The sequence below is a fragment of the Mercenaria mercenaria genome, chromosome 5, assembly GCF_021730395.1.
Source record: "Mercenaria mercenaria strain notata chromosome 5, MADL_Memer_1, whole genome shotgun sequence".
NCBI classification, from domain to species: Eukaryota; Metazoa; Mollusca; class Bivalvia; order Venerida; family Veneridae; genus Mercenaria; species Mercenaria mercenaria.
Window position 1 is genome coordinate 69,003,233 of NC_069365.1, and position 16,935 is coordinate 69,020,167.

Below are 16,935 nucleotides of genomic sequence, written 5' to 3' on the forward strand. Positions count from 1 at the left end.
CTTACTAAACTCTTGCTGAACTCTGGCTACTCTGGCTAAACTGTGGTTGAACTCTGGCTATTCTGGCTGCTCTTGCTAATTTCACGCACATCTGTATTATACCAGAATTATCAGAATGAGATGCACCAAGTTCAAATACGTCAAGTAATTTCTTGAATACCGATGGTTAAAATAATTACTATAGCCTATTTATTAAAGGTTAATGGGAATGCGATAAACTACATGCAGATATAGTCTTGTCATAGTACGCTTATCAGCGACCACTACTGCGGGAAATATAAAGTGGGAAGTATTGGACGGGGAATTCATGGTATGAGAGCGGCCTGACCAGAGGGACAGAGTGAGATAAAGCCCACAGAACAGATAAAGTATTTTTAGATAAAGTCTTGTCCGGCCCACCTATAATTTTATAGTTCTTAGAAAATGGTCGCGCTATGCATCTTATATTGAAATATCACGTGGTTAATAAGCTAATGCTGTTGTAGAAAGGCAAATATTGTGACCCAAAAAGCGGAGCATTCCGTAGGTCACAACGCTCGATTGGCTACGATTGTTAAAATACGTCTCGCCGTTGTGGCGATTTGGTCGTTTCTGCATTGAATTAGATAAATCAATGTGTAAGAAAAAAGCAATACAAGCAGCTTTTTTATTTAAGAATTAAGTATGTTGTTGCCATCTGGATATAAAAGGCATTATGTTTCAAATGGCTTCCGCACACTTTGACACTAACAACTACTATCACCACAAAGTAATCGATTTATTTAGTGTCGTACCTTTAGGCACTGCATGTTTTATCATTAATAATTTTATGAAATATTTATCGTTGTATATCAAAATGTATTTCTTTTCCGGTCTTCCGCGTATATACACATGTTTTTTTTCTGTTTCATTTCCACGTACAATTACCTTTGGGCCAGAAGGAAATGGTTAACCGAAGACAAAAATAGAAAACGATACTCAAGTTTCTATATAAAACGGCAGTAGAAAGCAAATATCGCGCACATCCCAGTAGGCAAAATGGCAGCGGCGGTGCTAATTAAGGTGAGATGTTAATACAAGTAAAATAAGATAATTTATTATGGACTTGGTTTTCAGAAAGAAATATCTTCTTGATTCTTTGAAAGTCAAAGAAATGCTACTCATCCTTTAGTTTAGCGTGTTGTTTTAGCTGGAGCTAACTGAATATTTGATGTATACTTTGTCAGAAGAAATGAAACTGACTTTCAATCTGCTTGTAGTATTATAGTGCAAAGACCAGCAATGATATTATTCTTTGAAATATCATGTATATAGCTGACGTACTGGCCAAATTTTCCTTATGTTCTTTTTCTTGTAGCATACTTTACTTATTGTACTGGTATGTCTCGTGTATGATGCGCACGCAAGACCAGACAGCCGAAGAAGGAGCAACAGATATGACCGATGTAGAAAAGATCTTGGTAAGTAATTAAACACTGTACTTCAGGTTCATGTAATGTACTCGCCGAGATAATTTTCATTTTTGACTTCTTATTATGCCCCCAAAGGTGGGCATATTAAATCGCACGATCCGTCCGTGCGTCCGTCCGTCCGTCCGAAAGTGCGTCCGGTAAATTCTTGTCCGAGCTGTAACTCTTCCACCCATGAAGGGATTTTGAAATCACTTTGCACAAATGTTCACCATAATAATGTGATGTGTCATGCTTAAGACCCAGACCCCTAGCTCCAAGATCAAGGTCACACTTAGAGGTCAAACGTTATCATGGTCTGTTTCGTGTCCGGTCCATACCTCTGCCATCCATGAAGGGATTTTCAAATAACTTTGCATAGATGTTTACCATAATGGCCGGTCGATCGATAACTCTGCCATTCATCAAGGGATTTAGAAATAACTTAGCATAAATCTTCCTCATAATTAGACGACATGTCACGCGCAAGATCCATACCCCTAGCTCTAAGGTCAAGGTGACATTTAGAGGTTAAAAGTTAACAGGGTCTGTTTCGTGTCCGGTCCATAACACTGCCTTTGATAAAGGGATTTTGAAATTAATCAGCATAAATGTTCCCTATAATGAGGTGAGGTGTTATGCACAAGACCCAGACCCCTAGTTTCAAGGTCAAGGTCACACTACGAAGTCAAAAGTGTTTCTTTTCTGGTTCATTACTTCGCCATTTATCAATGGATTTTAAAATAATTTGACACGAATGTTAACAATATTGAGAAGGTATGTCACGCTTATGACCCGGGCCTCATAGGTCAAGGTCAAGGTCACGGAATAGTGTGTGATCATTTTGTGATCATTTTGCGCATACAACTGTATCATTCTTGGGCACGCTTCGGGGGCATTTGTCACCAAAAGTGACAGCTCTTGTTACAAAATAGACTTTTGCTCATCATCATTTTGTATATATTCCAAATTCTTCAAGAGATTATAATTTATGGGAATATTTATTTTGCCAGTTGTATTAATTTATTTCACTAAGTAAACAGCTCAAAACTTTCGAATCATTTGTATATTACGTAGGGTCGTCGTGTGTCATGCATACGGTTTTATATGAAAGTTATGAATAGTTACCTACGTATGTTATAACTACTCTGTTTCCCGCCTTGAATCTTATTTGCCAGTTATTTCAGTATTCAAAATTTTTAAGAAATCTGTTTTCAATATTTTTATTAAGAAAGCCAAGTTCAGGATGGCAAACCCACGTGACTTTCGAATATCGTACTTACGAGGAAAACCGCTCGATTTAGCTAACATTTTTGCCTATAATTTCCTTGTTACCTGACTGATTTTATTAGAATAAAAAGCGTCGAAAACAGGGAAATTGGTGCTTTCCTCGCCACAAAGCGTCTGCAAGAAATTCTTGATGCTTTTTCTAAAACACTTGGCCCAAATGTTTTTACGGACCGAATGTGTAGATTACACACACTGGAATTTGGGCGAAGTGTTCGAAGGAAGTATTCAGATTTTTGTGTCCAGGAATGCAGTTGTTTTTCTGGCTTCGCCACTTTTTTTCTCATCAAAAACCATCCGGTAACAAGGAAGTAACAAAGAAAAATGTTACGAGAATAGAGCGCTTTACCCTGTGTGTACGATATCAAAAAGTCACATGTGTTGGCCATACCCTCTACCCTCTCCGCTACTGCCAAATATCAGATATTGTTTTACTCTTTTAAAACACATTGAGAATATGTCTCAAACATTGAATAAGTTCTTTTTTGTTTAAAAAAAATAGCATTTACTATAAAAGCAAATAAATAGTGAAAATAAATTAGTCCAAGCATTTCAACACAAAAATATGAAAATAGATACGGGTCGGACACAGACGATATCATTTTTTTTTATAAAGGTACTCTCCTAGGCAGTTACTTTCGCCATTGCTGCTAGATACTATATAATGCTTCAGGCTGGGTGTTCGCTCGCTGTGGGCGTTTTTTTTTTTTTTTTCTTTTTTCAAAATATTATTTTTGTCTTGAGATTACATCACTTATATATACAACATGAAAGTTCAATTTCAAAGAAAAAACAGCAGTAGACTTCTGAGTTGTTGTTGTTTTTTTTTCAATAATCTTTATTTTTCACTGACAGCGCTTTCAATTGTTCATATCGTCAGGCAGTTACGATTTGAAATATTTACATTCGCCCTATTCTTTTCCATTAAAATTATGACGTTCATTTCGTATGAACAGCAAAAGGAAAGACGCGGAAGTTACGTTATCGCTGTTTGGTGATAACCGACCGCTGTTTTGACTACATCCGCGTAAAGCACGAAGAACGTTCCTTAGATTACGTCGCAGTTGTTCCGTCTGGTGAACAGACTGGTCGGAAAACTGATTTTAATGTTAATGCCACAAAATATGTGCAATTTATAAAAAAACAACTATTTTCTTGTTTACAAATGAAACGGAAATGTAATGTAAAAATAAGAAATGAAATTATTTTTTGCGATGTTCATGCGAAATGAACGACAGAATAGAATCGGCAAATTAAACATGAATTGCGCGATTCATGAATTTGCCGATCCTACAAGTCTATGTAAAACTTGAGGCCCGCGTGGCGGGGCCTCTTTTCACCCCAGGGTAATAATTTGAATATTTTTGGTAGAGGTCTACAAGGCAATGCTACATACCAAATATCAAAGGTCTTGTTCTTGTGGTTTTAGACAAGAAGATTTTTAAAAAAATTTCCTTTATAAGTCTATGTAAAACTTGTGACCCCCGGGGCGAGGCCTCTTTTCATCCCAGGGGCACAATTTGGACAATCTTGATAAAAGACCATAAGATGATGTCACATGCCAAATATCAAGGCTCTATGACTTGCGGTTTGAGACAAGAAAATTTTTAAAGTTTTTCCTTTTGGTTGCCATGGCAACCAGAGTTCTATATGGCATTAATGTCTTTGAAAAATTTTGAAAGGGGGCTACCCATGGATCATTCCTGTTTAGTTTGGTGTAATTCTGCCCAGTGGTTTTCAAGAAGAAGATTTTTTTTAAAATATGTTGACGGACAAACGACGCACAATGGACGACGGATATTGAGCGGTCACAAAAGCTCACCATAAGCCTTTGGCTCAGGTGAGCTAAATTCTGCTTCCGTTTATCCATAGTAGGGCTGTAAATTGTATTAACTTTAGTATCTTCCTGAACGAAAAAGATGAGGGTAAACTGACGAATATTTGTAAATTTATCTCTGTTGTTTGGAATCACTTTAAAACATCACCTGGCAGTCAAAACCTGTAACTTTTTTCTAATGAATTCTAACATTGTTTCTATGTATACTCTATATTAAAGGCGCTCGCTACAGTTTCGTATTTTTTTTTCTCAATAATAGATTTTGATGAAATGTTTTGTATTAAAAGATCATGTTAAGATGTATTGAAAAAAGAAATAAAAATACTAGGTCACCAGCTTTGTTTCAATTTCATTTGCCCCCAGATATGGTGCTATTTTAAACATTTTTCAAAATTTCTGTAATCCTAAAATATCTTTCAGTAAAGTACAATAATAAGCATAAATTTTATTATCTAAGCATTTTTATAACGGAAAACAATGATATCTATTTGAAACATGCTCAGAGAAATCGAAGGAACATGATTTTGTAAAGAAAGGAATACTTGTTCAGCAGACCCAAGGGCTATTTTTGCATATTTTTGTCAGTTTTAAGTTGGTACTTCTGCTATTTTATCGAGTTTCACATAATAGAATTTAATCAAACTCTGCACATACCTTTGGTTATGTCTACCTAATCTAAAACAAAAAGAAAATTGATAGGTCACCATATTAGATTTCGCTTAAATCAAATTACAACGAGGTGGGGTGTGGCGGGCATTTATACAACGCAGGTTGGTACGAAATACTCTTTCAGTGTTTGAGCAAATGACTTAAAAATATAATTATATATAAAATTATCAAACGGCAGATTTCTTAATAAGCGGATTTTAAGGTGTTTCTGAAGCATTTTGATGGCATAGAACGATGAAAGTTTCCGCCCTTTTTTAACAAAACCTGTAGTTTACGAATGTACGGTACGGGATTAGAAACAGCTGTGACTCAATGCAGAGTTTGAACGCTGGTAATAAATAACAGACTCCAGTATATTTCGGATTGAAGCAATTTGAAGTAAAAGTACTTTAAATGTATATATTTTGTAACCATGGTGATACTAACCCTAACCTTTAGTCAGTATATTAAACATTTTGTTCATTAAATGCATGCGAACATACAATAATTTGCCGTACGCGACATTAGACAGTCACTTCCGGGCACGCGCAGAAGACCGCACCAAGTCTGCAGTGAGCTACATCGAAACCAAATTGGCACGGTGTTGGGGTAAATATCGACCCGTCTAGAAAAACTGTAGAGAGTGCCTTTAACTATAAGTATGCGGAGTCTAAAGGTTTATGTATACCCTAGCTTATCTAGCTTATACAAATATAACATTAGAATGAGCTATTGTGACCGTACGTAGTTGTCGTTAAATTTACACAAATCCTGGCCTGTAGCTAAGGTTTAGATATTGGGATCGTTTTCGCACATAGTCTACGTCAGTTTTAGACTAATCAGAGATGTGTTTTTGTGCATCTCAAATTTCCATTATTTTTCTTTGTTTGTTTGTTTGTACACACAGCCTGGCAAATTGATGTATATGTGTATAAATGTTTTTGTGTATCCTCATGTCACAATTGTATTTGTGCTTAAATAAACTGAGAGATAAATCAATAGTATGATATAGCAAAACTATATTCATTCTGTCAATGAACGTTTGTTCATTTAACAGACTGTTTGTTCAATTCCTATGTGCTTTGAATCGGACAGTTACTTTTATGGCGTTTCATTGCAGGTTTAAAGAAAACAAGTCATGGTCGCTAAATGAATCTGGATTAAAGTAGAATTTAATCGAGTTTAATTTTTGATGAGATTTTTATTAAGTATCACCTTTGTAGGTGGGTTAGACTATTTGAGTAATTCTATAAGACCTTTTAACAAAGAGCTATTTCCGTAGCAACGCGGGACAATTGCGCGCATGCGCACTCTACGTAGGGCAAAAAGACATGACCGGAAAATATAAATTACGTTAAATTTATATTACATTTCAATCTATTCGATCAAAAATGAGGTTGTTTGATAGTAAATATCCACCGAAAGACAGAGGAAAATATATGTAGATCTTTGCAAATCTTTAAGAAATGCGAATTATCATTGATAAACTTTTTTCAGCAATTTTGATCTCGACAAATTTAAGGTTAAGAAAAATGAAGAAAAAGAAAGAAGATATTTTCCATGAATTAATAAAGTAATAATAAAGTTTTTGTTTTATTTCCTAACATGATCTCACAGAACTTACCACCTGTCGAAATTAGCTTACATGATGCTTGTAATCGAAAAGTCGAAGTTGAAAATAAAATGTTTAATAAACAAATTTCAGCCTTTGATTTTGTATCCAATTATAATCAAATGGGGATCAATTCATTCCGCATTCAAAACAAAGTAATTGTTATTTTTTTTTTCTATTGATTCTTTGAATTTAAAAGCTTTTTTATTTGACAATATCAAAGTGGTTCGGATGGTGAATGCATCAATCAGATTTAATAGATAGAGAGAGAGAGAGAGAGAGGGGGGGGGGGGGGGGGGGTGTGGGGGTGAGGGTAGCGGGCAAGGGTGTTCTACAATTATATTCTTTATCTGTTGTTGAACGATGTTCTTTGCGGAATTCAAGTTTATCATAATTATTCCATTTATTTACGGGTAATGACTGTGCGCACAATACATTTTCGATATGAAAATGATCCAGAATGTAAACATAAGAGATTAAAAAAAAAATAGATATTTTCCTTCAGTATGTAGTTATAGTTCTTGATTTGATTCATATCTTACAAATTTAGATTTTTTGTACCTACATTTTCATCGTTTTAAAAGGAAATGTCCATTTAAGTTCCAAAATATATTCTTATAGATTTTAAAATACTAGATATCACGTGAAATGTTTTATTTTTAATTCACAAAACAACAATTATTACCTCCCCTTTTTGAATGGTACAGAATCTGTTTCTGCTGGTTTGAAAGTTTTGTTCGCGTACACAGGGTATTCTTGAGATGCATTTTACATTATTTTCTTGGAGTTTGCCTCAACGTATTTTACGACGTTTCCCGTATTTTTGTTATCACGTTACTTCATCGTATTATTTCAAAATGCAACTGCCTGAAGATATGTACAGTTGAATGCGCTTGCATTGAAAAAATAAAATTAGTATTACTGCTGTTTTTTCCTTGGAAACTGAACTTCCTGCACAAGGATTTAACTGACTTTATATATATAGTAGAGAGAATTTATACGAATTAAATCACCACCATATATACCAGACCAATTGCTGCAAAGCGCCTAGCAGTACAAACGAACACGCACATGCCAGAGCAAGTCAGCTAACCCAATAAGATTAGTTTCGATGCTGCTTTATATACGAGCCCGAATTGTATATATATATATATATATATATATATATATATATATATATATATATATATATATATATATATATATATATCTCCACGGAAATCTTACGGAATCCTGTTTCCGCCATCGACAGATACGCGAAAACTTGAAATTAAGCATCTAATTTCAACTTTTCGCGCTAAAAATTTACAGCGAAAAGTCGAAAACTTTAAGTTTTAAACACGACAATTGTCGTGCAAACGTCAACTTCTTGATCTAGAATCAAGCGCGAAAAGTAGAAATTAAGAGAGTGTCTTAGATAACCTAGCGGAAACATCATTATCATAAAATTCATATAATTGAAAAATTTATTGTTTGTTCGTTTTAGAGTATTCATCTAAATGTTCACTAACAGGCGATTATCTTGTTGACGGGCTTCTGATTTTTGCTGATCATGGACTATCCTTCTGTTTCTTAATTTATCACCTGTTTGTCCAATATAAAAATCCTTGCATCCATTGCAAACCAAAACATACAAGACATTTTGGACAGTACAATCCATGTTTTCTGTTTTATGAAATATTTTATTGTTCAGTTTTGAACTAGACCCTTCTATAATGTATTTGCATAACCCACAGCGTGGCTCGTTACATTTTTTGACTGAAGGCGGGGTAACATTTTCATTCAGTTCGGATATAACCAGAATATGCTTAAGGTTAGATAACTGTCTTGTTCACTTAATGATTTTGGTATCAATTATCTGTATTTTTTCTTAGTGGAATCAGAATTTGAAATTTCCATGTTATTTTTTAGAATTCCAAACAACTCTCTATTTTAAGGATTATATGTAGAAATATATGACGTATTTTTTTCTACTTTATTTTCCTTTACTGAAAATAAATTACTTTTGGGTATTTGCAAAGCTTTAATAATTCCTGTTTTTATAACATCTACTGGGTATTAGTTTTGCTCAAATTAGAAGCTAATTCTATTAATCTTGTGTTAAGTATATTTTTGTCAGAAATAATAGTACAAAGTCTAAGAGCTAAACAAAAGGGAATATTAGGTTTAGTATGTTTAGCGTGATAAGACTTAAAATTTAAATACCGTTTAGAATCAGAAACCATATATATATATTAGAAAATATTAAAAATTATTCCTGGACAAGAAATAAATAAATAAAAAAAAACATTCAATGGGTATATATATTTTTGTGTACCTACCTGTTTCATATTATGATCATTAGGGAAAACATATAAAAATATTTTGTTTTTGTTTTTTTAAATATTTTTATATATATAATTAATTCATGAAAAAGACCATGGTAGAAATATTAAAAATAAGAAAAAAAAAACTTCTGTTATTGTAGTAAAACATTTCAACATCTAAAAGTACTACAATTTATCATTCTATGTATTTGTCTATCTGTAGAGCGCTGTGTCGGTACTGGAAGAGGGTATGCTTGCATGAATGGTGGGTATGATGTCGAGTGTAGAGGCAGAAATGTGATTTGTGATGGGCGCATAGACTGTCCTTGGGGAGAGGACGAGAAATTCTGCAGTAAGTGATTTCTTTGATATCACTTTTGAAGATTTCTTTTTCAAAACATTGCAAATGTAGTTTTCGCAATATAACATTATATTAAAATTGTGTAATCATTCTCATCATCACCTATGTTTGCTGTCATAGCATTAAGTTAGCAAATACAATCTGCTTACTTGTTCAGCACTTGTACACTATGTATCAAGTATCAACTTGTCTAGCAAGTTCACAAAAAGTCATTTTGCTATACAGATCGTCCAACAATACGACCTACAAGTACCACATATACCACCACGACTATTGCCAGAACAACAACAACAACCAAAACCAGTACCACCACCACGACCAGAACTAACTCAGTCACCAGTACATCCACAACGACTTCCCACACTACATCAACTTCCGTCACAACGACTACTTCAACGCCTTCCGTATCATTGGCTTCCAGCAGTGTGTGGTTTGCGACGACAATAACTTCTACACTTACTGAATCATTTTCTGCAGTAATAGCTCGTAATAGCGGCGACATGATCACTGGCGGTTCAACATGTTCATTTGTAACTAAAGCTGCGGCTGACAATGTTGCGGCTGGTGACTACATTTTAGTGACAACCACCACGGAATCAATTCTAATCGTGGAAGTCTCCGCGACCTGCTCAGCGACAACTGCAACTGTGAATTAAACAGGCGTACTGTCTTAATATGTTTGAGGCAGTAAGCATGCTTGATATAGTATTTTGTTTTTAATTAATACGCATATATTTTCTCATTGTAACACAGGGAGAGAACAACCATTAATATGCAGGCTTAGAAACAATGTTTGTGCGTATCTTAGAAATATCTTCTGACGAAAACATTCGTTACTCCAAAACATTACTTTGGTAAAAACACAAATCAGTTTTTATTTGTTATAGAATCTAACTTAAACTGAAGATATGTTCAAAACTTGTAACATGAAATGAAATGAATTTCTGATTGCCTACGCTATTTTAAAACTCGGTATGTTTAGATACATTTTTATTAAAGTGACTCCCATTAACACATTGAAATTTAAAAAGTTATAACGTACACGTTTTATGCTTTAGTAGACAAGTGTCTGCTTGATTTCAAGCTAGTTTGTTAGTATTCTATTATACTGTTATTATATCTCGCATTTAGCTAACGCTATTTATTCGGATAACATAAAACAATACATTGATACGCAAAACACAAAGCTCGTCAAGGCAATGACAGAAAAAAAAATTGTAATATGCCTGTTTTTGTTAAAACTCGCTTACGCTAAAATGACGTCACGGTAATGGGCAATGGCATCAAGCTGCCAAGAAACAGTGCTACTTTATTTCAACTTCTGGTTTAGATATAGGGCTTACTAGAATATAATTCTAACACGATCCGATTAATTTTTCTATTAAACAAAGAAGGCAGAAAACAGTGAATTATTATACAACAAATCACTGTTCTGACGTCACAATTATTACGTCATGGCGTCAAGCGGCGCGCTGGAAAAGAAACCAATTGAAAACGGGCAAGTATTTAATGAATGTCATCAAGGATGTACTTAAAATCCTTGGTAACGTGTTAGAATCGAAATAATATATCTCATTTAGAGATTTGCTCTTGAATAAATCATTGTTTGTCGTTCAGATGCATATTATTATATCACTCGGGCTGCGCCCTCGTGATATAATTCCCTCGCATCTGAACTCCAAACAATGATTTATTCAACGACAAATCACTGGATGAGATATATTATTTCTTAAATAATTTATAGCAAAATCGTGTTTTCCTTAAATTAATACAGTCATACTCGGTTATACGACGCAAGAATAAATCACTCGGGGCTACGCCACCTTGAAATTTTTCGCTTACGTATAACCTCTTTTTCATGTATTAATAACGTTAAAGCACGACTTTTCTATACATTATTTCTTAAATAATGTTAGGAAGAGAAATAATTCAATATACTATGAACAGTCTAGCCCTCTTTAATTATAACGTGTTATCCGAAGGATTCATAGATTTAATTTCCCAAATATTCTTCTTTTATCTGACGGCAATTACTGTCGCTATGTACAGCAATAATCAACAAATATCAGTCTGAAGGAGTTTAAACATTATTTATTATGTAACAATCTTTGCATTTTTTGTCGAATTACTTTCGAACAATTTTTTTCTAATATCCAACGTAAGATAGGAAGGGTAAGTTTCAGAATGTCTTTTGTATTGTTTTAAGACAACTATCACTGTTGCTAGTAGTAATGATCGACAAAATTTTGGAACCCTTGTTTGTTTCCATCTATAATAGCATATAAATGGTATGTAACAATTCCATGTTGTCAAAATCCTGAATGTACATCCTTTGCAAGATATTCCAATAGCAGTTTCCGCGAAAGATCAATCAAGTCACAACCTACCACAAATATTTTTTAGATATCGGTCATAATTTAGACTTCATTGATAAGGTTTGACGGCTAGGTGCGTCTTTGATAACGCATCAAAATCTCTCTTTCTTAACAGCTTGAACATCTTTTTTTACCGAAAGCTTGATGCAATTTCAAAATAAGTATTCAATGAATTATACAGACAAAAAACGACAACAGTTAAGAAAAAAAAAAAAACGCCGAGGGAAGAAAGTAATTGCAAATATCATGCTGAAATAATGGTTGCAGTATGAGTATAATACTAAGTGCCAGAAATAACTAACCTAGGATTAATGAATTTTAAATCCGTATTGATTGAGTTTAATTTAAAGAAAAAAAAAACACATTTTTTAATCACTACTTCTTCAACATGTGTAAAGGTTTATACTTATGACAGGTTTGTTTTCATTAAAACCTTGATGCTTTATAATTACCTTTATACTTGCTGAATAAAGAAAATGAAATAAAAAGTTAATGATGTTTTACCTTATGCTTTTTCGGTAGTTTTCAGCATGTGACATTGTTTGAAACAGTTTTGAAAAAAATCTTGATCGTGCTTAAAACCGACCTAGTGTCTTTTCTCGCAGATGTAAAAGGATGTAGCAAAGCGGTGTTCACATAACTTTCACCCGGTCCACTGATACTCCAGAAATTAATAGAACTCCAATAACGAAGGTTATTCACCAATGAATAACCGCAACTATATGAATTTTATATAAAACAACAGCTTTTATATTACAAGTACGAACGCGTAAAACATCACGGTCTCAGTAGCCTAGAAGTAGAGTGCCCGCATCACACCGAAGACATGAAAAATGGTACTAGCAGCTTCCTGAAATGGCGTTTAGCATTAAAGGTTCTTCGACTGGTCAGCCTAGTGTTAGTTCAATGTGACTGCATGGGGTTTCATGTTTCAGTGGCGAGATATTCCATGGAGGCATCTCTAATTTTGGACAACGAGAGACACTGTCATTTATATTTGAATGACAACTGTTGAAAAACCTTAAACCTGCATGAATGTACAGAAAACAAGTTGTAACATGTGTGTGCCTGAGTTTACTCCATAAATTTTATGATCTGGTTCCATAAATAGTTCTTGCAAGAAAGAAAGGCAAGACACAACATTTTTACATAAAATTATAAACTATTGATAACGACATTATCTTAATATGTCATTTTAAACATTACGGGAATCCAACGTGTTTAAAAAATATGACGTCATGACATGACGATTCAAAGGCGTACTAAAATTCAATGAAAGTGTTCATATTTAAAATATCAATCTGAAATGTTACTGTGTTTTTCACCCAAGCCTCCCCCCGCATGCGTGGCATATTAAAGTTACCTGACTAATGTTTACGTATTGTGGTCGCGGGTTCAATCCCCGGCCGCGTCGTACCAACAACGTGACAAATGGTACCAATAGCTCCCTTGCTTGGCGCTCAGCATTAGAATTGGCATCTTCTCTCATACCCTCGTCGCGATGGAGTCCATCAGGAATGAGGTGTCGAGAGCGATTAATATAAGTTGTAGAACTTGTTTCACAATCGACCTAAAATAAATTAGAATAAACGTACCTATTGCAGGACTCTGCTACGTCGTGACGTAATTGTCACTTGCATGTCTGAAAAAAGGCGTGATCATCCGAAATGCAAGCCCGTACCGAAACGTTGACATTCTTTACAAAGTTCTGTATAAAGCCAATAGAAAAAATAGCTATTGACTAGATACATGAACATACGCCAGCATTTAGCACAGTGTAAAGTTGCGCTCGATTTGTCAACCGAAATTTATCCTGGGTGCTCATGAAAGAACAAGCACTAGAGATGGTTCCTAAGGCTACGTATTTTATAACAACAACAACAAATCAAGTGCAAAACTGAAGCGCATATCGCGTTTCTCACACTAGCAATATCTTACCATAGCACCGCGCAGTAACTACGGGAACTTTTGACAGCGAAATCGGCTTCGTTTTTTTTGTGGATTAGCTAAAGAAAGGTGATTGTCATTTCTTTTTAATTAACACATCCATTTTATTTATACTAAAGAACGTCTGCATTGTATTAACAGAAGTTTCTGTAACGGTAGATTCCGCAAGATAAATGCTGTTACCTGACTAATGTTTACCTATTGTGGTCGTGGGTTCAATCCCCGGCCGCGTCATACCAAAAACGTGACAAATGGTACCAATAGCTCCCTTGCTTGGCGCTCAGCATTAGAATTGGCATCTTCTCTCAAACCCTCGTCGCGATGGAGTCTATCAGGAATGAGGTGTCGAGAGCGATTAATATAAGTTGTAGAACTTGTTTCACAATCGACCTAAAATAATTTAGAATAAACGTACCTATTGCAGGACTCTGCTACGTCGTGACGTAATTGTCACTTGCATGTCTGAAAAAAGGCGTGATCATCCGAAATGCAAGCCCGTACCGAAACGTTGACATTCTTTACCAAGTTCTGTATAAAGCCAATAGAAAAAATAGCTATTGACTAGATACATGAACATACGCCAGCATTTAGCTCTGTGTAAAGTTGCGCTCGATTTTATCAACCGAAATTTATCCTGGGTACTCATGAAAGAACAAGCACTAGAGATGGTTCCTAAGGCTACGTATTCAATAACAACAACAACAAATCAAGTGTAAAACTGAAGCGCATATCGCGTTTCTCACACTAGCAATATCTTAACATAGCACCGCGCAGTAACTACGGGAACTTTTGACAGCGAAATCGGCTTCGTTTTTTTTTTGTGGATTAGCTAAAGAAAGGTGATTGTCATTTCTTTTTAACTAACACAACCATTTTATTTATACTAAAGAACGTCTGCATTGTATTAACAGAAGTTTCTGTAACGGTAGATTCCGCAAAATAAATGCTGTTCCGCACGCCTCGGTCAATATGCAAATTAGGTACATTTGTAAACACAAGGTGCGTGTCATAAAAAGTGAAATAACTTCTTTCAGCACAGTTTTTGGTATGGTTTTGGTGTGACCATCAGATAGAATATACATTTTAATACCGCTCTGTTTTGAATCGTACATTTTAAGGCCTTGATTATTCTTGGCAAACGAATTTTGTAAAATGTTGAGGGATTCGATGTCGTAGAATTCATATAGTCTGTTTATATTTATTCTCATGAATAATTTTCTCTTTCATATGATCATACCACACCTGTAAGTAATAAATAAAATAAATTGTCTTTGAATAACTTAGTTTGAAAATGAAAGATAACGCTCATTTTTTCTGTTTGAATGATTGTTCATAGATCTTGCAGTAAACTATATTTTTGGGAAACACATCCGAATCTATGCATACTTTGTTCACATAACTAAATAGTTCTCAATCTGACTAAAGTACTTGATCTTCTAAACGAAGATCTGAGAACGACCCATTCACATTCGTCTTCTGTATATTTTGGATTTCCATTAAAGCTATTTTTATGTTATCCAATCAGGCGACTTGTTCGATTGTCAAAGAGTAAGAAAAATATGCAGTTATTCCAGGACTCGAACCCGGGACCCCTCGCTTACAAAGCAAGTGGCCTACCGACTGAGCTAACCGGCTATCTGATACAATACGACATAAAAATTGTAAATATCAAAAGTCAATGCTAGAGGTAGATTTGCAAGATGTTGTAAGTTAGGCTCTGATTGGCTAGTGAAAGGGCCGTCAGAACGAGGCAATGAATAGGACGTTTTCAGATCCTATGCGTAGCGTAATAGGAGATGTACTTTAGTCAGATTGAAATAGTTCTAGAAGAGTTATCTGTCACTGGCTTCATTTTTCCAAGTAGGACCAAATTTTTCGGATTAAATATTGCCTTTCAGCATGAAAAATGAAGTATGAAAGTAAAACCATTATATAAGTGAGGGACTAAGTTTTAAGTATTAAGTATTAAGTTTTCAACAGAAAGTAACATTAGATGCAGTTTGATTTTAGGTACCATCTCTACAAGCACATGAGAATAAATATAATAGGTTATTATAATAGTAGCTTGAAACGGGATGCTGTATTCTGCTGAGGTCGGTCGGATCACACGTGGCGCCGCCAGCGGTTAGTAGTAATTGTCTGAAGTACTCGTTTCAGTCACGTAAAGCTTTTGAAATAACAGACTGAGCTAAGCAATTACTTAATTCCCATAAAGAACTATATCGCTACTACAGAAAAAGAAAACGGGTGTTAACTTTTATCATTATTAAATACTATCCGTTGAATTTACTCCTTTTCACTTCTTTCAATGACCAGAAGTTATGGTTGTGTCATATGATGTGGGAGATGATGTGGAACAACTACTTTCAGTTTGAATCAAATCTGAGATAGAGTGAAAGTGCATCAAAACTTTAACCTGAAATTCTAAGTAAAAAGGGGGATAATTCATAAAATATTGATGTGAGAGTTATGGCCCTTGTGTCATATGATGTGGGTGATGATGAGGAATAACTGTATTAAGTTTAAAGCGAATCCATCAAGTAATTACAGAGATAAGAAGAAAAAAGCGAAACTGTGAAAAACAACTTTAAACAAGGTGGGGAAGCGGAAAGACGCCGACGCCGGGGTGAGTAGGTGAGTAGGATAGCTCTCAATATACTTCGTATAGTCGAGCTAAAAACGATGCTACTGAGAAAGGGCAAGAGAAAATGAAGAAAGATTCGCACTATTTATATCTAACCTACTTCGTAGGCTTTCATTTAATTTGATAGTCTGAAGCTTCCTACTGCTATAGTATACTTAATTTTGAATAATCAAAGGGCACCAACTCGGTGAAAATCATCCGACCGAAACACGTACTCTTGGAAGTGAAGGTTCCTATGAAGTTTCTGAACTGCAGCCAGTGGTTCTTGAGGAATACTCCAGACAAAATGGTGCTTTAGTATACAAATGTTGATTTTTGTTGTTGCACCGACGCAATGATAGGTAATATGGCGACTTTCCAGCTTTGATGGTGGAGGAAGACCCCAGGTGCCCCTCCGTGCATCATTTCATCACGGGCGGGATACTAATGTTGAAATTTATAATCCAATGGTAAGAACTCTGTGAAAATCGTCCGACCGGACTAGCTATTAT

The 16,935-nt window shown here is 35.0% G+C and overlaps 1 protein-coding gene across 1 annotated transcript; it reads left to right on the top strand.

The window, feature by feature from the left end:
• The first annotated feature begins 984 nt into the window (after nt 1-984).
• Nucleotides 985-11,094, top strand: LOC123559106 (integumentary mucin C.1-like). The gene is made up of 4 exons (XM_045350921.2): nt 985-1,041; nt 1,337-1,439; nt 9,341-9,469; nt 9,704-11,094. The coding sequence occupies exons 1-4, from the start codon at nt 1,018-1,020 to the stop codon at nt 10,132-10,134; spliced, it is 687 nt and encodes a 228-aa protein (XP_045206856.1). The 5' UTR covers nt 985-1,017; the 3' UTR covers nt 10,135-11,094.
• Nucleotides 11,095-16,935: the final 5,841 nt, after the last annotated feature.